This window comes from Epinephelus fuscoguttatus, linkage group LG8, assembly GCF_011397635.1.
Source record: "Epinephelus fuscoguttatus linkage group LG8, E.fuscoguttatus.final_Chr_v1".
Taxonomy (NCBI): domain Eukaryota; kingdom Metazoa; phylum Chordata; class Actinopteri; order Perciformes; family Serranidae; genus Epinephelus; species Epinephelus fuscoguttatus.
In genome coordinates, this window is record NC_064759.1 from 22,466,560 (window position 1) to 22,491,689 (window position 25,130).

Sequence of the window (25,130 nt, forward strand, 5' to 3'; positions counted from 1 at the left end):
GTAAGTTATGGAGCAAAGTTCAGTGCAGTATGTGAGAGCAGCCAATGGGAAATACTATGCATTAGTAATAAAGAGAATGGAAAGTAGAGTGTGGGTGGTTGGATTAAAGGGCATCTGGTATCAGAGCAGGAGGTAAATAACCCTGGCTCGGTCCTGTCTGAGAGCAGACCTGTCTCTGCTGTGGCGCGCTCCAGTTTGGAGGGAACAACATGCACACTCCACACTATGTGGGGAGAATGTGAAAGCGCTTGCTGCCATGGCAACAAGGCAGCTCCACAGTCTCCAGTCCCCATTAAGAAAGATGGGTGGCAACGTGGCTGTAGCTCAATGGTGGTGTAGCATGACACGCTGAAAGAGCCTATTGAAAGCCAGTGAATTCAGCAGTTAATGAAAAGAGCAAGGGGACAGCGAATCCACCAGGCAGGTGATACCGACCTCACCTCTCCGTTTGGGGGCATGCACTTGTGAGCGTTGTGTGAATATTACATCTACTTTGCTTCTCTATTTTGATCAGTAGGCACGGTACACTTTGGCCTCAAAATCTACGAGACTGTCATTTAATTCCAGCTGTAATTACAATAGAGCAATTGTTGAGTGCTGCTGAGTTCAAAGTGACCTTGAAGAGAGTCCTCGCATCAGCATTAGATGTAGATGAAACAGATGATGAGTAAGCAAGGGGTTGAATCTCTGCAAACCAACAAATGTTGTCCTGGTTCTTTTTAAAATACGATAAAGAAAACAGTGTCTAATATATTTTAAGGTCATTATGAGGTCCAAGTCCTTCATTCATAGAGTCCAGGAAATGGTTATCTACACATGCCTGTAAAAAACCAGGGGGCTGTGGTGTCATTTATTTCTGTCTACTATATAATTGTGTGTGTCATTTTGCATCAGAAGTTTGGAAATTTTGTTTATTCAGGGTCTGAATGTTTGCCTTATACAAAACAACTGCAATGTGATTCATTGTTGAGGCAGTGGCTGCTTGATATGAGGGAGTACATCAACCTGTTACATCAAACAGATTACTACTATTACCACTTTGTACAGACATCGAAGAAACAAATATACGCAATCAGCCAAAAACATAGACATTTGTCTGTCATCAGGACGGTACATGTATTTATGTAACTAAGGATAACATATTCCAAACAGATGATTTGAAACTCATGCGTCTCAGTCAAATGATTGTGGTTTTACTGTAGGACACCATTAAACTGAGTTCTTTAACTCTGTTACATGCAGATACTGTGCATGTGGTGAAAGCCAAATTCAGCAGAACAAAACAGATTTCATCCTGAGTCCAAGTGCCAAGACTCTTTTCATTCAGCTGAAAATAGCAAGCCACTGCTTACGCACATCTCCAGTCCAGAACATAGTTTAGGCAACTAAAGGATTGGGTGGGAGTGATTTGTGGAGGAGGAATACAGCCACTGAAGGAACTCAGCAGAGTTTGTTCAAACACATGAACCAAATCAATCAGAAAAAAACACCAAATGGTGTAAGAAAGGGGGGAAAAAATCACTGAGCACAATGCACAGCCAGGAAGTTACTGCTGATTTTAGTTTCTTAAGATATTTACAAAGATGTTGGGTGGCTCAACAGAAGTGAGCCAAGAAAACTCTGTTATCTGTCACATTTTATGACATGTATGTCCTTACAGATTACAAGTTATCAACATGGTCCATATTGTTTCTTTGGAAAGTGCCTGAGCTGGGTATTCTCGCGAGGAACTTGAGCATTACTGAAATGACCTCAGTGACCTCAGTGAAAGCCTGCCCACTCCTCCTACTGTGGTGTAGATTCAGTACCAGCTTCACACAACAGAGGGCAGTGTATGGACTGCTTCACCTGCAGTTGGATGAACGCTGTACATGGATCTTTAGTGCAAAAATATGTTTAACTCAGCATTATGTTTACTATAAAAGCAAATTAATATTTGCCTGCAGCTACTCCTTTTCACATTTCATACATTATTTCCAAGGGATTCTTCCACGGCCATAATCACCTGTCTAACACTGAAGGGGGGACAATTTTCAGTCGACGCCTTCTGTGACCCAACCCTCAAAGGTCTGTGGGAAATTACACCCAGGATACATTTTAAAAAATTAACAGCATATCTCACAATTTTAGAGCATTTTGAAAACAAAAATCAAAGATCAGGGGTTTTCAAAATTTTGATGAATAAGTGCCATTTTATGGAGCCAGTAAGATTGAAAGCACACAGGAAAAGTGGGTGCACAATTTGTAGGGGAGACTGGGGTTGGTTGGCACATTTTTCCCTCTCTGTGATATCTCTCTGGCAGAATTTACGTTACGATATTGTAACCAGCTGTAAATGAAAGGTTATGGCCGCAGCTATAAATGCAGTGATCCCCAACTGGTGGGTCATACTCCAAAAGTCCATTCTGAATGGACCCCAAGTCAGTCGCGAATGTGTGAGGTTTGTAAAAAAAAACACACTTTATTTTGAAGTACAGCAAATTTCTGACACAGAGCTTTATTTTGAAGTGCTGTTCCCTGCTGTAGAGTGAGTGACGAATGGACAGCTAATTGATAGAAACAGCAAACTAGCTGGACAACATGGCCAAACACAAGTATTATGCTGAATATATTAAACAGTGTGGGCCTTGAACTAATGACTACAGAAATCTGGACCCCATGGCTAGACCAGTTGGGAACCACTGCTTTAATGTACACAAATATAGAGTTAGATGATTTGTGATGTCAAATTGTGCTTTGTGCAATGCTATATTTAAAATAATGATAAAAAATAAAGCAACCAACAAAAACTATTTGATCATTTGATTAAAACAAGAACCAGAAAATATGAACATTTAATAGAATATCTGCCCATTTTTAAAACCAAACCTTTATAAGCAGGTCGTCAGTAGGAATGTCTCTCTTTTACCATCGACAATTCACAATAGTAATAGAAAATATTAACGTATAAACATTTGTTTTTAACCCCCCATCAAAATAGTTTTAATCTCTCAAAATACAGTTACAATTATGTTTGCCAGCTACAATCATTCATCACAGACTTTAAAACCTATATCAAAATGTAGCTGAGTCCTTGTCTATTGCCTAGAAGTAACACATTTCTGTTATCTCTATCCAACACAGTTTTATACAGATCACATTTTTCACTTTATATACTACATACAGAAGTGCAGAACAGTCTTGGCAAGGTGCTGAAAAACATCACCACATGCCAATAATTTGTAAGGTAGTTTTGACTCTGTGGGGCAGCACAGTCTGTATTTATGATGAAAACGTGTTTTTTTACATCGTAACATCAGACAATATGTTGGGACAGACATGTTTCATTCCCTCTGGTGTCTCTTTGTTTGTTTCCCTGTCATCTTTAAAAGGTCTTGAGAGTGTTGTGTTGATTATATTGTAAATAATGCAGCTGTTGTCAGGCAAATGTATTCATCATCTCCTTAGTCCAAATCAGTGGTGTGAAGTGGAATCGTGGCCCAGTTTCTCTTGACATGAGCGAGACTGCCAGAAGTTGCCCAGCATCTTTTGAGAAGATACCAGTAGGTAAACATATTTAAGGCCAGTTTCTACCACTCATTTTCTCATCAAACATATATGTGCAGAAAATGTACATCAGATATTATGTTACCCTGAAGCAACACTGTCAGAGGAGAGAAAAAGCTGGATTTGTCTGCAGTAACTAACGCAGCCTCCATGGTTGTCTTGACAACTCAAGCATCTCGCTGCCTTGAGCAGAAATCTACTGTGTTCAAAAACACAAACGCCCAGAAACCTAATGTTATGTCATAGAAAAATGGTATGCTGTGCCGCGCCCCCTCAACACACATACACACTCACAGTCTCTCTTTCTGCCTCTACATCACTCATCCTGAGCTTGTACTCACCTCATATTCACATCTATTTTTATACCCGGAAAATGAACTCCAGCACCAGGCAGCGTACTATTCCGGAAAAAGTTTATTCATATCATACTCACTGCTGTTTATTTACTTGCCTAGAAATGAGTTCATTCATAATTTATTGGTGTTGTAAATGGCAGCATGTCCAAATGGTACAGTGCTGTTGTGATGCCCACAGCCAGTTTAGATTGTTGATTGATAGTTCAGTTCAGTTCAGTTTGTTGCACATTAGAACACTTATTTTTGGGTTTTCATCGTCTAAAGTTGTGGATGGAAGAGAATCAACACCCTTGCTTGACACAGGCTCAAACCACAAACCCGCTATTTTTGAATATCCTATCAATCGCAGCAAAGTCTCCAATCACTCCAGTCTGTTCTTTTTTGTTTGGATAATGTCATGCATCCCCGTTCCATCAACAATCAACAAGGTACAGACCTTCCTCTGCATCATTGGTGAAGAGGAAGTACAATGAGAGCTGGATTAAGCAGTGACCCCTCTATCACCATCTGGTATCAGCCCCACGTACAATTTTAAGTAGTGTCTGTGGGGAAAACGCAAAACAGTTATGGTTTAGGTACACGTCTGTATGGGTTTCGTACAGTTCTAAGGGTACTAAAATGAAAGTGTTTGATGGAAATGCAGGTAGTGAAAACCTTTTTTAGAATCAAAGCCCTTTCTGTCTTTAATAAATTTTTCAATGGACCATCCTTTGACTTTGATGAAGACTGCAACACCCTGTTCTGTAATATCTCAAAGAAATATAATAATATAACAGTATAGAAAAAGCGTACAACCCACTACCCCCATAATAACTTCTGTACAGTCCCTTATAAATAGAAATTAGCCAGCAGTAAGTCAATATTCAACACATTGCTTTATTAAATTAACATCAGTGTATGTCAATTAAATTGTCAGTCCCCAAAGTCCTCAAAAGAATAACAAACATTCAAACTGTGTGTGCAAATGCGTGTGTATTTATGCACTTAGACATGCGTGTGTTCCCCATGACACCTCGAGTGTTGGAGCAGGCGTTTGCATCGCTCCCCAGTCAACAGGTCTCCTCTTCATCAACAGCCCTCTCCACTCAGGCAGAACCCAGCCAGCATGTAATTACTGACTCCACTTGAGAGGAATACCAACAGGCACAGACACACTGGGAGGAACAACAACGACGCTGAGCAGCATTTCAGTTCGCAGCACCTTTCCACAACTTCACAACACCTGGAGCCTGATGGTGTGTGTGTGTGTGTGTGTGTGTGTGTGTGAGGAGCAAAAGCCAGCTGCCATTTTAGTTCTTCTTCTAATGAATGAGCCGTGACTTTAAGGACACAAATTGTGTCATTCACAGAGAATATTTTAGTCCAGTTGAGCCCAGATTGTTTACCTTGTCCCTCTGCCCTGTACGTGGCTCTGTTCAGAAACAGACACATGGCTGTCAGAGAAAGCTGTGAGCCCTCCATGCTGCCTGTAGATGACTCCCTTGTTAAAAGAGCCAGAGAGGGTGGCAGGAACTCAGGCTGGACACCTCACCAACTCGATGCCGTATGGCATGCCATGTGGCAGCAAGGAACTAGATCTGTCAAGCAACAAACAACAGACATGGAAAATGGGGAATGGAAAAGATGGTTTTTGCACAGAGTTGAAGTGAGGATACGCTCACCTTCTCTCAGCCCTTTGTGTCTGAGTTCACCCTCTTCATCTAAGGTGATTTATAATTGAACAAAGAACAAAGTAAGCTGTTTGATGGATGGACCTCACATTTATTTTTACAGTCAATGGCAATAGCAGTAATCACTTCTCAGCGCTGCCATCATTACTGTCACATTAGGATTCCTATTCATAGACACAAGGATGATCCCTGCTGTGATTTAAACACATTATTGGGGTTTTTAATAATAACTGATTGATATTTGTTAATTCACTGCAGGGGCTGTGAGGTTTATTGCAACATTAAGTGGTTTCACACAAAGGTCTGTCGTAAATTATAGTAATAATTGTTCCCTTGAGCTTTTCTGAAATCTTCCTCCTGCACATTCCCTTTGGATACAAGCCAGAGCATGTCGATACAAAAATAGATTACAAACATGCCTCAACTCCAAATAAAGCCACACTCTCACTCATCAGTATACAGCGCAGTAATGGTTGTGGGAGGTGTCTGCCCACACTTTTCTCTTCCTCAGTAAAGCCCTTCACAACCATGAGTTATATTATTCGGTTGCCTACAGTAATGGCACAGTGCATGGCAGCAGCATGCGGAGGGGGCTTGCTCAGTAATCTGGGAGTACCATCTGCGGCTGTCAGCTGAAGCTGCCACTTAGTGGGTCTAACACAATCACCACGTCAACACTTTGCCAACAATTGGAGCTTCAACGGTTCTCTCCGAGTACAGGTGACATGCCAGAAAAGTCAAAAGATGGAAGATGTGTCTTGAAATTAGTTGATTCAGGCTGTGCCTCGATTTAATAGAAAATGATTAGTTTTCTGGGCAGATGGTTGAATGTGATTAACTTTCTGTGATGCTAAATCAGGATCAGATTTTAGTTTAAAAATATTTCATGCAGGTGACAGTGCTGAGGGCTTATTCTGCATGATGCATCAACACAGGCAGAGAGATGCCTGTATGACCAATAAATATACACTAGGTGGAGCCAAAGTCCTGTAACTTGGAAGAATGTGATCACTGGGTTTGTAATACATAATCTTTTATAATTTCAGCTTCTCACAACAGAGCAAATAATCAATTAATAATCAGGTTAATTTATTGTGACATATTTAACTGGGAGAAAAAACACCAATGCATTGTATTTTCTTAAAGAAATCAGACTGGAATATCTTCACGAATTCTTACTGTGGAAGTAAAGAGCAATTTAAACAAAATTTTACTGTGGCATACTACATGGAAAACGTACAAATGACCATATCGAGGCCACTTAATTAGTATCAAAAGCTTGTAAAAGACAGACATCTCAAACATGCAGGTAAATAGTGGGGATTTCATTTAATTTTCTTAAATGCAAAAACCTGTTAATCACATAAAATGTGTCATCCATTAACTTTTCAATCACACACATGCTGTCAGAGTGAAGGAAGAGCGATTGTGATCAGGTTCACGTTTCCTTTCAATACATTTGAATGTGCCTTAGAATTCAGCAGCTGCAAAAGCCGATCATGATCCATTACTCCTGCAGTGATGAAGGTCAGCGACTTAAAGTTAAAAGGTCTGAGCATTGAAATCTTAAGACAAAGTTTTAAATATAAAGAGATACTGAAGGTTTAATCTCAAGAATGCATGAATACCAACTTTAATACTTGTGATACGAGACATTCACCCTTAATCTGGAAGATTAGTATTTAAAAAGAGGCAAATGTTGTGTTATTGAAATTCTGGAAAATACCATCATCATCCCTGTCTTCAAAAGGAGACATACATTTGGCACAGGAACAGTTTCTGAAAGCAGCATGTCGAAATACATGCAGAGATACAGTATGTGTCTGAGACAAACCAAACCCGAGTTGTTGGGAACTGAAATAGTTCATACTGATGTGTATCAAACTCGCTGCGTCCATCTTAATGCTCCTGCGTGTTCTGACAATACCTTGAAAGGTTGAAGTCTGAGTTCTGCAGGCATTTAAAGAAACACACACACGGTGCCTGCTCAGCGTTACTGTAGGACTCTCTTCTAGGTCCTTCTACGTCATCTGATCCTAGAGCGCTTCACGACAATTGTACCAGCTACCATATCATACACAGTCCTGTTGTGCTGGAAGAACAGAAGTGTGATGAAGGCCGGGAAAAAGAAGGCAATTGAAAAGTTCTTGTTCAAGGCCCGGACAGTTGATCTGTGGAAGCAGACAGAAACAGTGATTACAATACATACAGGGGAGACAAACATTCATTATGAAAATTCTGGAAGCTGTCCTTTAAAAAGGAACTACTCACGCAGAGAGGGACACATTAGTTGCTGGCACTACAAGCACCCTGTTAGGCTGAACCAGAACTGATGAGTCACACGTGACAACTCTGAGTCCGACGAGAAACTTCCCTGGAGTGGCTCCTCCTGCTCCCCAAATGCACACAATCTGTAGGGAGAATGGTGTAGCAGCTGTCACTGAACTGCATGGGAGGCCTTTCCATATGGACACAGGTATTTTTGTAAACATGCATTTTGGCCTTCTGTCTACACTCACTAAAAACGAGCCTTGTGTAAAACAGTGAGGCGTCACAAATCAGGTGGTATTTTGTGCAATGGCAGACCAAAATAGTGCTGCTTCTAACCTTGCAAGCAGGACTTTTTACATGTTTACACATAAATGTACAGTTACTTTTCCACAATGTAGAGGACAACAGGTGTCACTGCTCCAGGTAGCCTTCAGATAATAGCTTTATTTCAGTCTGCTGATTAGTAATCACCATCATCATCTTCTTCTTCTTCACATGGTTATCTCTGCACCTGTAGGTTTGGTGTACTCTTGACAGCGCTTCACTTGTGTCTTTGTGTTTTCATTTGGAGGGAGATTTTTTTATAACAATGTGGATACAAGATTTGTTTGAGGTATAAAGAAGGAAAAACCTGGTTTACAAAAATACCTGTGTCCATGTGAACTTGGCTTTAGTAAGCATAAAACTTACATGTGAGCACTTACCTCATAAAAACACACTAATATCCGGTACACAAGTGCAACAAGCATCATTTTCTGTAGCTCCTCCATCGACGTGTCCTCATCTATTTCCTCCACTATGAAATGCATGGCAAATTTTGAAACATCCCTGAAAAGCAAATACATTTTTATGATGTTATTCCAAATAGGGCTGCAATGATTAGTCGACTTATTGATGACTAATCGACTATTAAAATAATTGGTTTGAGTCATTTTTCATAGAAAAGTACTATAAAAGTACCCCAAAATACTCTTATTGCAGCTTCTTATGTTCAAATATTGGCAGCTTTACACACTCTCCCATGACGGTCAACTAAAGCCATTTGACATGAGTATGAAACAAGACATAGAGGACATAATTTTGGGGTTTGGGAGAGACAGACTGACATTTTTCAACATTTTAACACATTTTTCGATAAAAAGATTAGTCGACCAATGGAAGAAATAATCGACAGATTAGTCGACAAAGAAAATAATCGTTAGTTGCAGCCCTAATTCCATATAGTGTTAATTCAATTATTGGTTTTGTTTCTTTAAAAGGATGAAAAACACAATCCACTGCTTTCAGAAATTAAAGAAACTCACTTGATTCCACTTAGATGCATAATACTGATGATTATGGTTGCTTTGATGAAAAACAGAATGAAGAAATCCACCATCTCGGCCAGGAGTCTTTGGAGAGGTGAGGGAATGCTGTACTCCCGACCTGATGAAAAGGAGCCAAAAAAAGCAAAGCAAATTCAAGCAGGCACAGTAAACAAAATTGTCAAACACACTAAAGATACACACCCTACTGTGACTGTTGAACATGTCATTGCAAAAACTTTTTTCATGTGCGCTGCTGTAACAGTCCACACTCCTCTGGGGAGGTTTTCCAAAAGATTCAGGACCCAGCCTGCATGGATTTATCCTTCAGCCATAAGAGCATTTGATTTAATTTGATTTGATTTCACTTTATTATCAGAAAAAAAATCTGAAATTTGTCTTGCATCTCAGGACATTGACTGTTTCACATAAATACAAAACATCCTTAAATACAAATAAACAAAGCAACATCTAACTAAACAACAAAACCATACCACAAATGCTACGAATCACATCAGATTTACATAAAGTGGATGCAGTGCAACAAATTAATCATTCCTATTACTTTCAGTGTTGGAATCAGGTACACTGAGCCTAATTAGAAGTCATGACCTAATTTAACAGGTCTGACCAACCGTGGAACAAAAGAGTTCCTCAACCTGTATAATCAAGCCTGTGGATCTCTAAATCTTCTGTGTGAAGGCAAAGGCTGATATTTTTCAAATGAAATGTGAGAGGGATTTGAAGTTTTTAACTATCAGAGCCTATATTATTTTAGTATACGCAGGTTGAAAACTTGACTCAAGCGTTTGACCCACAATCTTTGAGCAAATCTAGCCAGTCTATATTTAAGCTTTTACGTTTTTACCATACACTGATTCCAGAATGCAAAACACTCTGTATTATAGATTGGAATAGCAATAACAGGATATGTTTGTTTGCTCCAAATGACCTAAGTTTCTTAAAGGGGAACACCACCTAAAAGTTCCAATATGGTATTCCCATGGCCTTGAAAAGTTCAGTCAGTATTTGTGAACATGACCTACTCTCTCTCAAAGCCAGAAACCAGAGAAGTAAGTCTCAAACTTGTGATGTCATAAAGTATAAAGCTGGAGCTGCTCCATAGACAATGAATGGGAGGCTGATTTTGTGGACCCACAGAATGTCTTTTTTTTCACCCAAATGAGCTTTATTGCAATGTAGTGTTTTCACTTCTAAAAAAGAAAATGTACCCACATGCTTAGAACATTGTGCTCTCAGTGTCATCTATAACATCTTTCACAATTCATTGTCTGTGGAGCAGCTCCAGACTTTATACTCCATGACCAGGGGCACAAATATAAATAGCGCAGGCAGTGCGTTTGCACTGGGGCCTGTGGGGTGGAGGGGCCTGACTACCACCTGGAAATGCGCCTGTGTTGAAAGAAGAGTTAAGTTAAGTTCAGTTAAATAAAAAATGGTGCGAGTTTCTACATATACCCTCAAAAAGGCAAACCCATCTCCATTATGGCTTTCTGCTTTTGTAAAATAGTATCAGTCTATGACAAAAATATATGCTTATTCTACATAAACTATAAAACTTCAATAATTTCCTGTTTTCTTAGGCTTTAGTTTTTGTCATATGCAGATATGTAATGATTTCTGGGTAATATGTATGGTGACATCCAATATCAAGTTCAATCATGTAACCAGACGATTCAATTTACAGTAGCGAGTTTAGGTGCCACATCTCTTAGGACTGACAAGCTGGGCACATCTGCAAGTGGATAAAACATAAAAGAGGCAGAAAGACACACTGTTGATAATATACATATATGCCTATGTGTGTGTGCGTGTGTGTGTGCTTCATAACCAGTAACTAGCGCACATTAGGGCCCATCATAATACCTTGCACTGGGGCCCATCGTAATTACCTTAAGCCACTGTCTATGACATAACAAATTTGTGTTTTAGCACTCTGGTTTTGGGAATTGGAACACAGCTGTTCATGGTTACTAATATTTTTGTAACAGATTATTCTTAAATCTGAGTAATAACATGCTTGAATTTTTAAAGTGTGTGTAGCTCCCCTTTAAGAGTAAATGCCTTGCTGTTACCTTACTACAAATGTAATATGTGCACTCAAGAATAAAGCAGTGTCCACACAGATGCCCAAATATGTGTAGGTGGATATTTGTTCAATCTGGGTGTTGTGGACAGTAACTGATGGAGTTTAGGTCTGTGCTGAAGACCAATGGGGCATTTAATGCACAGTGACCATGTCAATAATGTGGTCAAACCATCATTTGGTATGTTCTCACGTTGCATAAACAAAGGGTGCATACTGTGTCCTGTGCCCTGTGTGATAAATGCTGGCCTGAAGTTAACCTGTAGAAGTACAGTGAACACAGCACAGATGCTCAGGCACCATTATTTGGTTGTTGGGTATCTGGCAACGTTAAGTGGTTGTCTGTAACCCCACATTTTAACAACCTGGAGAATAAACAGCCAGTCAAAGTTAGCAGCTTTTACCTGGTCTCGGTGCATTTCCATTCTCCTGCGGCTGCTGCTGCTGCGGCTGAGCGGCCACCGCACCCCCGCCAGCGGCTTCACCTGCCCGGCTGCTTTGGGAGGTGACAGCAGGTGGATAAGGCGACAGCGGAAGACCAAACGCACCGGTATACCAGCTGTGGGAGTTGATATCAAGCGGTGTCGTCGAGGTCCCACTGTCTGACTGTAAATAATATGGGTAGGACATGGCTGACGCTGCCATCCAGCTCTGCCAGTTCATATACCCAGTGTAGTACTGCCACATCCACCCCTGCAGCTTCTCGCAGTACTCCGTCGTGGAGCGGCTCTCACCGGCGTCTTTCTTGCCCTCGACATTCTTGTGACTGCCTATTCTTTGGGTAACCTCGTCAACGAGTGGCTTTTCTGTGTTTGCAAAAGGTTTCTTCTTTTCCTTATTGACTTCCATGTTTGTGTTTTCCTCGTCAGCCATGTTTGATGATTGCGTCGCGTCACGTACGACGTCTTCCGGATCATTTCACCTGGATGACGACAAGATAGCTGTAGAGTAAACATTATAATCGCGGAAACGTTACTGTTGTTGACTAAAATGAATCAAATATTCTTTTGCTAAAGACAGACAAACTCTGATAAAAATCTTGTCCATGTCGCGACTAAATATTCTCGCCTATCCCACCCCTTTATTAGGATATAGTGGTACAGTCCAATCATTGCCTGCTATTACAAGTATCAGCCGCAAGGGGGTGGCATTGCTGCGAGATATAAACTGCAGTGAGATTATAACATTTGGGTTCTTCATGTGCACATTATGTAATAATTTAAATGAGCAGGTAAAGCAAAACGACGTATAATGTTACTTTAGTTAATTTTGCTACATGTAGCTATGATTATTACACCTTTAAGTGGTTCTTAAGTGATTAGAAGATTATCTCAAAATTATTGTAGCCTAGTTTTGAAGAAGATTTCAATTATTTATTGCTGCAAACATTTGCTAGAATAAATACTTCACATTGTTAGCTGCTGCTCAGACTTAAGCAGTATAATACATCACTTTAGGTTTAGTTAATGTATCATAGATAAAATAATTGAGTATAACTACAAGTATTTAAAAAAAAAAATGAAATAATGAATGAAATGGGCATAACCACTGGATCCTTTCAACAAAGCAGCTCAGTCGAGCAAGAACAGTTTCTCAGAATTCATCAACTCATGGTGTGATTGTGTTTAAAAGGGTAAAACCATTTCAAAGGAGGTCCACTTCTTAAAACCTTCACCCAAACACTACCCGAGTAAGCTTAATCCTTAACAATGGGGTATTCAGAAATATAAAATGAGTCTGGGATAACTCAACGTGCTCTCCATGCCCTCTCTTATATGTAGTTGAACAGAAATTTGCAGAAAACTTTGAGACATATGCAATATACCTAAAACAAAGTACGTGTGCATGTGGCATGGTCTTATATAATGTGGCACTCAAGATAATGAATCAGCTTTGCATTAGCGAGCACTCATTGTTGCCCGAACACCACCTGGGGCCACAGTCATTCACCAAATCCTGGAAATCTTTTGGAGCCTCAACCTACTGCCCCAAAGAACCCTAATTAACACAAATTATGTGCACTTGCTTGAGCTCCACGTCTGTGCATCCAAGACAAGAGGGGCCTGGCACAAATGAGAGGTCAGTGCTCTGACCCCAAGCAGGGATTTGGCCTTCCCACCTCTCATTCACCCACATCTTTGTCATGGGAGGGCTGCCCTGATATGACATGTTGCTTTTCCTTGTTTGAACAATAGGCCTCTGTAAAGCCCCCTGACTGTGTCTAATAGCTTTAAAGATTGGGAGCCATGAGGGGTTTTAAAAATTAAGTAGCCATTGTATCGAATGTTATACCAACATGTTGGAAATACGAACAGCATTCAAGCTTAAAAAAAAAACAAAAACATAATTAGCACATTGAAAATAAAGATTGGTGTTTGTATTTGTTGAGACAAAAGTTCTTGTGTGAAGCTTTGTTTCAGGAATGATCAGCTATATTTCTAGAATTGATAAAAGCTTAACACACTCCAATTTAAATTGAGTTTTACTCCCTTTGCAAGTGTGTACCAGCATTTAAAGTCTCACATGGAGGACAATGTATTAAAAAAAAAAAAAAAAAAGGAAGCATGCAAATCACATCATTTGCATATGTGCAACCCAACACACAACACTTATTTGGTTATATTCACGCACAATTATTACACAGGTTGAAGTGTCACAGTTCACACTTTATTGGCATGTTTGGCATCAGTGCATTTGGCATCTTGTAGTGGAACAAAGGTCCATACTGAACATGAGGTTTAATTAAGCTTTCTCATAGGTCCTCACTGCAACCACATCATCCATGATGCATTTCTGTTGAGACAATAGTCAAAATGTTAGATCTCACATTGCAATCCAAGACAAAATGCAAACATAACCATTTAAAGTTAAAGGATGCATTTGAAAATGACATCTACATGCAGTTAATTACTTACAGCTGTTAGTTTTCCATCTTGAATCTCTCTTTCTAGTGTCGTCTTCTTTCCATCCCAGCTCTGCTCTTGCACGAGTTTGCCATTGTCAAAAGTGATGATAGTCTGAAAACAAATTTAAAAAGTGTAAAAATGTGTCAGAAGCACTATGTTGAGTCTTTAAAATGAGGCTGACAAAAGGATTACCCACCTTGGTTTTTCGGCCGTCTGCAGTCGTCTCCTCGAACTCCTCGCTCAGCTTGAACTTGATCTCAGTGGTCTTGAAAGTCGTCTCAGACTTCATTGAAACAACTCCAGCATCGTCCACGCTGATCACCAGGTTAGGCTTCGCCATGTTGCCCATTTGGCGGGTGGCGAAGCCCACACCTTCAACACAATGAATAAGATGCTGTTGGGATCATGCTGTCTGCTAACGAATCATTCAACGATGCATTAATCTGATTAATATCAAACATGCACCTACCGAGTGCCTTCATATACTCATCAAAGTTCTCGCTGGAAGTCAGAGTCCAGGTCCCGACAAACTGCTCGACCATGATGGTGATGGTGAGGATGAATCTCAGTCTGCTACACAAACACAAGGAGCGTCAGGATCCTCCGGTGAGGCGCTCAGAGAGACTGAGGCTCAGGGGAAATGACATATTTGAAGCCTGGTCGAACACGTGCTTGATTCGGGTCTGACCAATAAAGAGCAGGTGCTGCCGTTGCCATGGAAACGACGGGATTAGGGGGGCGTGTTTTTTAAAATCAGATTTTCATGATGTGTTTGATGGCAGCGGTGAAAATGGGGGTTTATCCCGGGTCTGCTGACTGCAGCATTAAAGTGCTGCAATAACATGACCTGATAGGATTTTGGTGTGTGTGGTTTTATGTCGCCCCTGCAGGAGGAAGGATGCAGACGTTTTTTTTTTCCATTAAATTATATATTATGCTCAATTGTGCAAATATACATTGCCGAATTTACCTTTATATGAAATATGCTTTTAAATAACTAGTTTTTACTCTTGATATAATCATGTGATGGGTGATGGTGATGATGTTGACGTTGATGATGATGATAATGACAGTGGTGTTAATGTTGATACTGATGGATGCTGTTTATGACCATTGTTGTTACAGATCACTGTTGTTGAGTATTGTTGTTGAGTATCTCATGTGTTATTCCATGTCTTTTTAAGTGTGTTTTTTACTTGCTTTGCAACTAATCGCCCTCTAGGATCAAAATAAAGTTGAAGTTGAAAAAATTGAAAATTGAGGTTTTTTGTATAGGTGAAGTTGACCTATTAAGAGATTTAGAAATAGTTTATATCATAAGCAGCTATAGCTAGAATATCTTTCACTATATTTGTATTTACTGATCATAAATTCCTGTTCTGTGTAAAAATCTGTGTAAAACAATAGCACCACTCCCTCTGAGTGAATGATGATACTGGATTTGACCAGCAGATGGCGCCTGTGAATAGCAAATAAAAGTTATTAGCCCAGGGGCGTCAAACTCATTTTAGTGCATGGGCCACATACAGATTTGATCTTAGATTGGCCGGGCCAATAAAACCATCGCACAATAACCTTTAAGTAACATCAGCTCTAATATTTTCCTTTTTTTGGTAAAGAATTACAAGTACATTCTGTAGACGTTCAACCTTTTACAAAACTGATAAACAGCCTGAGATGTCTCGAGAAAAATAAGTGCAATTTCAACAGTATGTCTTTCTACATTTAGTCAGTCTTTACGTGTGCATTTATCCATAAATTATTTTGAACTGAAGCTGCTGATTGACAATATTTTGCACAATGTCCAACATCTTTAAACATGGTTACAATAAGTATTCATTGTTACACCAGAGAAGTGTATTCTTGTCAAGATGGCAAAGCCTCTGAGGTAGAATTTTACATGAAGTAGGCAACGCCTCTTAGTCCAGTCATCAAGTGGGCCAGATAGCACCCTTTGGTGGGCCGGTTCTAGACCATGGGCCGTATGTTTGAAACCTCTGTCTTAGAGGATCTCTTCACAACTGAGCATGTTTGGCACACTTTATAAAATATGTAAGTGTTGACATAGATAGATAGATAGATAGATAGATAGATAGATAGATAGATAGATAGATAGATAGATAGATAGATAGATAGATAGAGAACTTGGTGTCTTAACATCATTGTAAAAACACTACAGCAGAAATCAATCAGGTATCAGTGGATTGTGTCTAAATGTCAGACCGTCTAGCACTGCCTCCCAATGGTTTCAGTGATACATTACACAGTAGGCCTTAAAACACACAGCCTTTGAGTTAAAGTTGCACTGAGAGAAAATAAAACTAAAAACACAAAAAAGTTGATCAACTTTATCTTCTCGTTCTGCTGTTTGAGTAACTCTCCGATCTACTTCAAGGCTTTTCCAGCCATTAATAAAACAATATGTCCTGAACGAGTTTTAAACAAGTACAGACTCAGCTGCTGTATAATAGATGAGATTTCATTTATTTATGTATTTATTTATTTCATCTAAATCCTCTCTATGAACCCTCTCTATCAAACAATAAAACCAAGAGAAACGGGCTATAAATGCCTCTCCTTTTCATGTGGGTTGTCGGCTGAGGTGATGGAGTTCCTGAGTGCCGTTGCTGAGCGTCTCAAGGAGATCAAAGTGAGAACGAGTCTTCAGACAGAAATGATTGGCGATGCTCAAAGTAAATCAGATACAGATCAGATGAGCGCCCTGTGACACATATTCTCTGTGGATTAAAATGGATTCAGTTGTTACACCCTCCACGTGTGGCCTCCAACCATGTAATACCTTCACATTTGGACCAGGGAAATTTGCTTTGTAAAATCACTTTAGACTGATACGTCACTGCCTGCAACGGTTGTTAAAACATGAAAGCCGACAAATGAAAGACAAAAGCAAAAGTTTCCAGGAATTAGTCAGGTTTTATAAACTGTGCATTCTCTGCTTTACTGTGGTCGAGAAATGATGACATGAATCTTAAGCAAGCATGCAGTTCCTTTATGAGATGAAAAACTCTAAGAACCTTTTTTTATTCTATCATGAGCCTAAAATAGTTCAAACAGAAATAGCCCTGCTGGTTATGTAATCAGTATGCATAATAATAATAATAATGAAGCTACTGACAGTGATGTAGTTGCAGAGAGATGTCCCCTGAGAGCCCATTTTTATCCTGTTCACTCTAAGAAGAAGAAGAAAAACAGTTTTGCAGCCCCAAATGAGTCCGTTTGGCTCCAGGTTCTGCATGTCGTTATAATTTAGTCTCAGTGTTTCCAGCTTTTGATGAGAGATGCTCATTTTTATAAATATTAAACTGTCTAAGAGCACGGGGTGTTACATACATGACAACCCCTTTGAGGTGGATTCACCCTTTTATCACGGCAGATGTTTGATGTTTAATGCAAAATTAGCCATCAATATGAAACCAGAGAAACTGGAATCAATGCATGCCATATAGAAAGGCCGTAATGAGACTGTCACATGGCTGCAATATTTGATTTCATGGTCCAAATGCATTAATTATTCATTAACATCAATGACAGGCAGCAGTGATGTGATAGTCAAAGGGGCTGGGCTGTGATATATCATGGAATGTTGTTTACCAATCCAATAAGCCGATTACTTGTTGTCCTGTCACCCGGGGGGTTTCTGCATACATACAGGTGCCATCCAGCAGGCGCAGTGCCCATCTAATGAACATGAACTCTCACTGGCAGCCACAGAGAAGTCCTTTCCTCCTGGTTTTCATCAACACTTCAGCCCCCATTGATGGGAGAACAGTGGCCACGGACAAAAGCTGTATATACTGTACAAACACAGCTCTGAGCGGCAGCACACTGACTCATTCTTCAGTGTGTGTGAGAACGGAGGGGGACCCCTTTCAGTTCCTTTGTGTTGGTGTCTGTCAACAGTGTAGTTGGAGGCAGAGCCCATTGTGGCGGCCAGTGTTTCGTATTGACACAGGGCCTCGCTCAGCTTGTTCCCAGGGTCCAACCTGAGGACTCATGAATAATGGAGAGAGGATCCTCAGGGCCAAGGGGGAGTTCGCAAGTCTGACTGGGCTTGTTATAAACCTGAACTACAGCTATATACGCCGGCAGGTAAAACTGCGGTCACCACTGATCATGTTGACGGTGAACTTTGCTGCACCTCTCTGCAGCCAACGATTTGACACTGAGAGAATGTGGCAGAGGAGCGGTGCTTCATGAAGTGCAAGAAGTAAAAAGGGCACAAAACATTTAAAGGTTGAGGGTGTAGGATTCAGGGGAATATATTGGCAGAAATGGAATGTAATATAGTAGGCATATTTTCTTTAGTGTATACGTGAAGACAAGAACTGTTGTGTTTTCGTTACCTTATGCGAGATTTATACTTCTGCGTCGAATCCAAGCCTTACCTAAAGTGTAGGGCTCTATAGTTGTGAGCTGAAACCATTCCCTCAGTGGAAATGAAGCTTTTATTTACTTTAATTTCACACATAGGAAACAAAAAATTGTAAAGACAATAAAGCCCCCACAAAATAGCATTTTAAATCTTGTGTGTGATTTATCCTTCGGGAATTATCTCTCCGTTCCTCACTAGGCTAATTAATACAATGTAAAATGCCATAGGCTTGTGCTAATAATGTTAGCATGTAACATTTGTTTGGAAAGGTGTTTAGCATAAGACAGTTGTTTTGTCAGTGAATCTTGTGAGTTGTAGTGGAGTCAAATTTTGTAACGTTACCTTTGTTAAATGTTGCTGTAGTCCCTGGCCTCATATGAGTAGGAAAATTCCGCTAGCTGCTAGGCTAATTTATACAATGTGTTGTGCTAAAAACATTAGCATGTTGTATTTATGGGGAAAATGTGTCCAGCCAAAGACAAGTGCTTTGTCTGTGAATGCTGTGAAGCCAATTCGTGTACTTGTGTTTAAAGACTAGTGTTTTGGAGATGCAACTGCAGAGTGACACAGACACACCACCGCACAAGTAGGTCTATAAATGCTCACAACAATGTAGGCTACATGCGTAGGCTACGGCATAGGCTCTAATGATGCACAAGTATAAATCCAGCCTTAGAATGAGCCGTTTATATTTACATACGAGCGGGTCCTTTCCCACAGAGTCTGCCATATTGTTCTACTGTAGCCCAGAACGGACAAACCAAACACTAGCGCTGGACAGCGCTGTTCACGTTTTTGCATTGGTCACCATAGTTAGCAGCCACTCCTCAATAAGAGTGTCGCAAAAAACACCAATATTTTTATTATGAAGCTTCGTTAAGTGTTTTAACCAGTTTAAATCACCAGGTTTTGATTTGGTGAGGGGGAGACCTCTGGGCATAATTCAGCTCTCGATAAAACCCTCTTGAACGTCTGGATCTTAGGTTAGCAGAGAAAAAAGGTGAGCACACATTAGCAGGTGCTAGGTAAGCGGCCGTCTCCAATATGCCAAACAGCATTGGGGACTGATTTGTGTTGTGAAACTGTCTTATTTAGTGTTTTTAAAAGCATTAATCACCTGGTCCATTTGGTTTTTTTTAGAGGGGGAGAAATAACAACCTACAACACCTGTTTTCAGAGGAAGTAAGTCGTAAGTCTTTTTCACTTCCCCATCTTGTTTGAGTATGTTTTATTGTAGTTCCCCTCTACTACGCTTAAGCCTTTGCCTGAGGTAGGGGATAAATTTCCTCCATGTAGAGATCTAAGCCTTTCAGCAGTGTCTCTCATGCATTGTAGTTGAGACATGTCCATAATCTGTTTGCTTTTTGAACCAAACTCCAAAGGTGATTTAATCATTTTTAGGAGACCTCCTGCTGGCTTGTCCGGGAACCAAAAACAAAGTGTTTAAACATCTGAGTCATGATTTTGATTTTGAAACAATTTTCTGTAATAGAAAGGTTTTTCATGCCATCCCTTTCTGTATATGATTTTAACAATAAAAATATGTCTTCACAATGCCAAAAAGTCATGCAGTAAATACAGAACATTTGCAGAGTAAACAAATTAATTTTAAAGGCCTGTTGCACTTGAAAAAAAAGCTATAATGTAGCTTGTAGGGGGTTTTTTTGAAAGATATATTCAAGTTTGATGAGTAAGAGGGACCAGCCAAAATTGGATATGCATAGTTCAGGTTTGGTTCCCAGCAGGTCCCAACCATCTGCTGAGAGGCTCACACGACCTGAGCAACGTGCCCTCTCCTCTTTGCCTTTTTACACGGCTGCTGGATGAGAGGGAACCAGAGGATCGTTCTGTACAGCCAGGATGAAGTGTGTGTGTGTGTGTCTGTGTGTGTGTGGCGGAGGTCAGAGAGGTGCCTCTTGCTTGTGTGCTTTGAGCTGTTTCATGCTTCCTGCTTTGATCTTCTCTCTCATCCCTTCATCCCACACGCTCCCTGTGCCTCAGGCTTCTGGTTTGCAGCACACCGACGGTGGGGCTGGAGGGGGATGAAGGCGGGGGGGCGGGATGACTGCCTCTCACAGAGACACCGCTTGTTCTGTCGACACAGGGAGAGGTGCGGGGAGAGCTGCCCATGGGGCACAGCCACCGGGTGCAGAGGGCAGTGGGCGGAGGGTTCATTAGGAGCTAAAGTGATGCATACTGTACAGTTCTCTGCTGCTGCTCCTCTTTCATGCTCTCTTAGATCCCCCAGCAGTGGGCTGGAATTCTTGTGTGAAAAACAACTGCCACAGCGCTTAGAGGACGGCCTCCTGACCCCTTACAACATGGGAAAGTGCACCCCTCAGCTGGTAGTTATATAAAGCCCGCCAGAGTCATGAGAATCCCTGATAAATCACTCGGCTTGAGGCCTCTCGTGTCTCTCTGCGTTTCACACGGAACGACTATTTTCTATGGGTCAATGTAATATGCTTTCTGCTAAAGCTTTACACAGGCTGCGTTCAAAGTGTTTTGCCATGTAATCAGTGTGGCAGGAAGTGATAGTTGTGGGACTGCATGACAGTCATCATGTGAATATGTGTCTGAAAAAATCATTTTATCCCCATCCTGTGTCTCCCCTAGAGCCTGAACATCCTCATATAACCCCTCACTCACACACACACACACACACACACACACACACACACACACACACACACACACACACACACTCACAGTCCCCACCATACCCCACCTGCTGAGCCCAGACTGGGAAACACAAAAGCAGAGGCACAGAGCAGAACCCCTAATTGAAGATTAATTGTAAGGGGGGAGTACTTACCTTTATTTAGACATGTGGTAAGTGTTAGGCCGTGACAATTAAGTCAACCATCTCAGCAGATGACTGCACTTAATATTTCATGACACACTTCGAGAGAGGGGGGGGGTTTCAGCCAGTTCTGCCGAGAGATAACCAAGACTTTCATCCCTTTTAAGACGACAACAGGAATCATAAATATCTGTGGCGACTGAGTCATATGGACATAATGATGAATGTGGAGTGAACCAGATAGCAGTAGATGTATGTAACAAGTGCAATACACTATTTTCTTGGGTATTTTTAACAAAAGCCATGAAATACTTGAAAAATAATTGAGGCCAGTGATGCAGTTACAGAGTTTTTTTTGCACAATTAATCACCTATTTGCACAATAAAACAGCAGAAATACAGCAACAAAAGCTACAGCACGTTGTGCAGGTGAGATTTCAGAAGCAATCTCACTTCAATAAGCATTATAAGTAAATACAAAAGTCATGTAATCAACAAAAGTAAATATATAAGCAAACAGAAAATAGATAAATTAACAAAGTGGAAGTATGTGTGCATTTGAAATAATAAAAACATGTTGCCAGATAAATACAGAACATTTAATTGGTGTCAGCATTTCAAAGTTTTCGTGAAAACTATCTGAAGATATTAAAGGTAAAAATTCCGCATGATGAATAGAAAAAAAAGCAAAAAAGATAGAAAAAGGTCACCCAAAGTTTGTTAATTACACAACTGTCGTGTAAAACTAATGTACAGAGACAGATAGAAGCAGCGATGGAATTAACAGTCGGACTTGGTGGGATTCGGATGCATGTTTGTGTGAGTGGGAGAGGGAGAGAAAGAAAGAGTAAAGGGGCTGAGCTAACAGGCTTTCTGCAGATCACTGGCAGTTTGACTGCAGTGGAGAGTAATGGGGCTGGCAGGGCGGAATCAATTACTGGCCACAACAGATTTTCCCACAGGTCGGAGCTTGGGAAAGCAGTACTTTACTGCAGCGCAGACAGCTGGCACAGAGCATCCACTGGGAAAGGGGCCGGCTCGCAAAAAAAGACAGCTTTTTTTTTCTTTTTTTTTTTGATAAACTTGTGACACACCATAAATTGACTCTTTTCTGTTTCTCAGTTCTGTCAAAAATATAGTCAGATAATGAGATTTGATTTCTAGATTGCATTAGGCAAAGAAAACTGCACATAAACCCCTCAAAAAAACCTTGGCTAAGGTGTTTGAGGCAAGGGCGTAGGTTGTGTTTCAACACATATGAAACAAGGGGTGTTCTTCACCAGGAAACTTTGAGCATCAAACACTTAAAAGTCAAAATAAAAGTCCTCTGTTCATGTCTTTTTTGGTATCTAAATACTGAGGGGGATATGTCCCTTGTAGACCTATGTTTGAGGTAATGTAAAGGATTTGTACTGTGACACCTTCAGAGACAGACCTATTCTAAAATACAGATTTCCACTGGCAGTGACCAATCACGTCTTGTAAAGCAGTGCATACACACACACAAAGCAGAGAGAAATGTCTACAGCTTCACTCCACTAATAATTCATATGGCCAGTGCCTGTGAGGTTCCCTTTGCGTGATGTAAACCGGGAGATACATTTCAATTAGAGCCCAAAACACCCCCCTCAACCTTGCCTTACACACTCATACGCACACACACGAACACGCACTCCATTGATATGCAAACAATGTTTTTCCTGTGGCAACACAATGTGTGGCCTTAAAAGTAGCTCACTCCGCAGTCCTCCTTTCTCTGTGTGGACATCACGTGCCGTCTCCTGTTGCGCTTATTTGGGAAACCAGTCTTGTGATCTGCCTTCCCTCTATTGTGCACTTGCATAAGTTAACTGGTAATGGGCAGCGTACTGGTAAACCTTATGAACAATATAATTGTCAGGGGCCATTGTGAAGGAGTGTGCGCCATTGTGGAAAAACTAATGGAATAGATTTATATTTATGCAAGAGTGACTCAGGTCATCCACATTTATTTCAAGAGAGGCTCATGAAGTTGTCCGTATCAGAGTTCAAAGATGTGTTTGAATGTTTTCTAAATGCTGTTCATGCCCTGTAATTGACTCTGAGCCCTGTAATTGGCAGCCGGTAGTGAGATGCCGGTGTCAGTTTTATGACCTGAGGAGCTGTCCTCAAAACAAAAAAAAAAAAAAAAAAAAAAAGATATTTTTTTAAAGAAAGCTCCTGCTAAACAAAGAAACAAGGAAGTTAACATATCCTCCCTGGCTTTACCTATCCAAAAAGCACAGGGAGAATGGATGCCAACAAAGGCAGGAAGGTAAAGAATGAGAAGGCGGGTGTATTACAATCAAACAGTGGGAATGGGTCTCAGGCCTGGTCTGGTCCCTGCCCAATATAGCGCCTGGGTGCTGAGTGGAACAAGAGGGGACAGACAGGAAGCTGTGGCCCAAAGGATAACATTGTTGCATGGAAGTTGTCTGGGAGACATTTCCCTCAGTCAGACAAGTTATTTAGGACCAACATGGGTGGCATTTTCTCTGCCTTACATAATGCATAGCTCATGCAGCAAAGTTAATACTTTTTTTTTTTTTTACATGCAGCTCTATTTGAATAAAGTATGGCCAAGGCATGATCTCACACATATAAATGTCCCCCACACGCCCCCCCTCAACCCACACACAAATGCAAACTTCACTGCAGCAGTTGTTGAATGACAGGTATAAGATGTCAGGATGGTGTGCACACAGGATGCAGGCACGGCTGCGAGCGTCGCTGCTGCCGACAGCCCCAACGGTTGACATAGTAAATCAATCCTGATGGGAGGGTGGGTAGGATGGAGGCGGAGGGGGGGTCCAATGGGACTGAGCCGGCCTCTGTCAGACACACTCAGCCACTCAGCCAGCCAGAGAGAGACTGTCGACGGGTGGGAGAACACTCGCCGGGAAGCGCTCACACGGAGATTGAGTTACCACGGAATTAGATCAGGGCTGTGGGAAACAGCACCTCCTAAACACACTCGCACACTCTCGGTCACACACACATAAACACATGCAGACACACCAGCACACACTCAGGCCGCACTCTCGCACACAAAGAGTCACCAAGGGAAACCTGAGGGAAGATTGAGGAAGGCAGCTGGGCACACGCCAGTTTCAAACAAATGCTTGCTTATACCTCTTAGCTTCCTGGCACTGGTTTGAGAGTGGTTTCTTCAAATTGGTGCCGAGTTAGGCCCACAGTCAACAGGCAGACTGGCATGTCCGAGTTATTAAATGTGGAAGATTTAGATGGCAATCATAGGCAAATGAGCTCAGACCAAACACACTTTCTCACATCCAAAATCATCAAAAGCCAACTGGAGTGGAGGCGGAGAAAATGTTGTGATGCCACAGTTGAAAAGTCAAGGTTTTTTGGAGGAAAAATCCTAATTATGTTTAATGGATCACAGGAATGTCAGGGCTAATGTGAGGGACCTTGACAGTCAGGTGTGAGGAGAGTGCTTTGTGTCTGCTTAATGGAGACCACATGAACCTGCCTGTCCTGTAGAGCTGGCTGCACTGTAGAGCCCCATTACTATAATAGCATCATAAACAATACTGAAGTGATCCCAAATATACCTAAGCTGCCTATCAACAGAGAGTCATGGGAAGGCCATGTATGGTTTAGTCTGGAGTGGAAGGCAAGAAGTAGGGTTTGTACTGAAACTAGCTAAGGATTTATATACGCATCTCTTGCACAAGCACCACACTTTGCGCAGTGAAGAGCAACATAGATGCCTACATGAGAAACACCATCCAG

General features: G+C 41.0%; 3 protein-coding genes across 3 annotated transcripts in view; all 3 read right to left on the minus strand.

The window, feature by feature from the left end:
• upp1 (uridine phosphorylase 1) overlaps window positions 1-25,130 on the minus strand; it is a 189,958-nt gene that overhangs the window by 134,630 nt on the left and 30,198 nt on the right. The window lies entirely within an intron of this gene.
• On the minus strand, window positions 6,645-12,197 carry LOC125893792 (protein FAM8A1-like). The gene is made up of 5 exons (XM_049584706.1): window positions 11,659-12,197; window positions 9,148-9,268; window positions 8,548-8,671; window positions 7,844-7,983; window positions 6,645-7,743 (listed from the first exon to the last, which is right to left on the minus strand). Exons 1-5 carry the CDS (start codon window positions 12,125-12,127, stop codon window positions 7,599-7,601), a joined length of 999 nt encoding a protein of 332 aa, XP_049440663.1. The 5' UTR covers window positions 12,128-12,197; the 3' UTR covers window positions 6,645-7,598.
• fabp4b (fatty acid binding protein 4b) lies at window positions 13,900-14,814 on the minus strand. Its single transcript, XM_049584713.1, has 4 exons — window positions 14,630-14,814; window positions 14,357-14,532; window positions 14,170-14,271; window positions 13,900-14,047 (listed from the first exon to the last, which is right to left on the minus strand). The coding sequence occupies exons 1-4, from the start codon at window positions 14,700-14,702 to the stop codon at window positions 13,997-13,999; spliced, it is 402 nt and encodes a 133-aa protein (XP_049440670.1). The 5' UTR covers window positions 14,703-14,814; the 3' UTR covers window positions 13,900-13,996.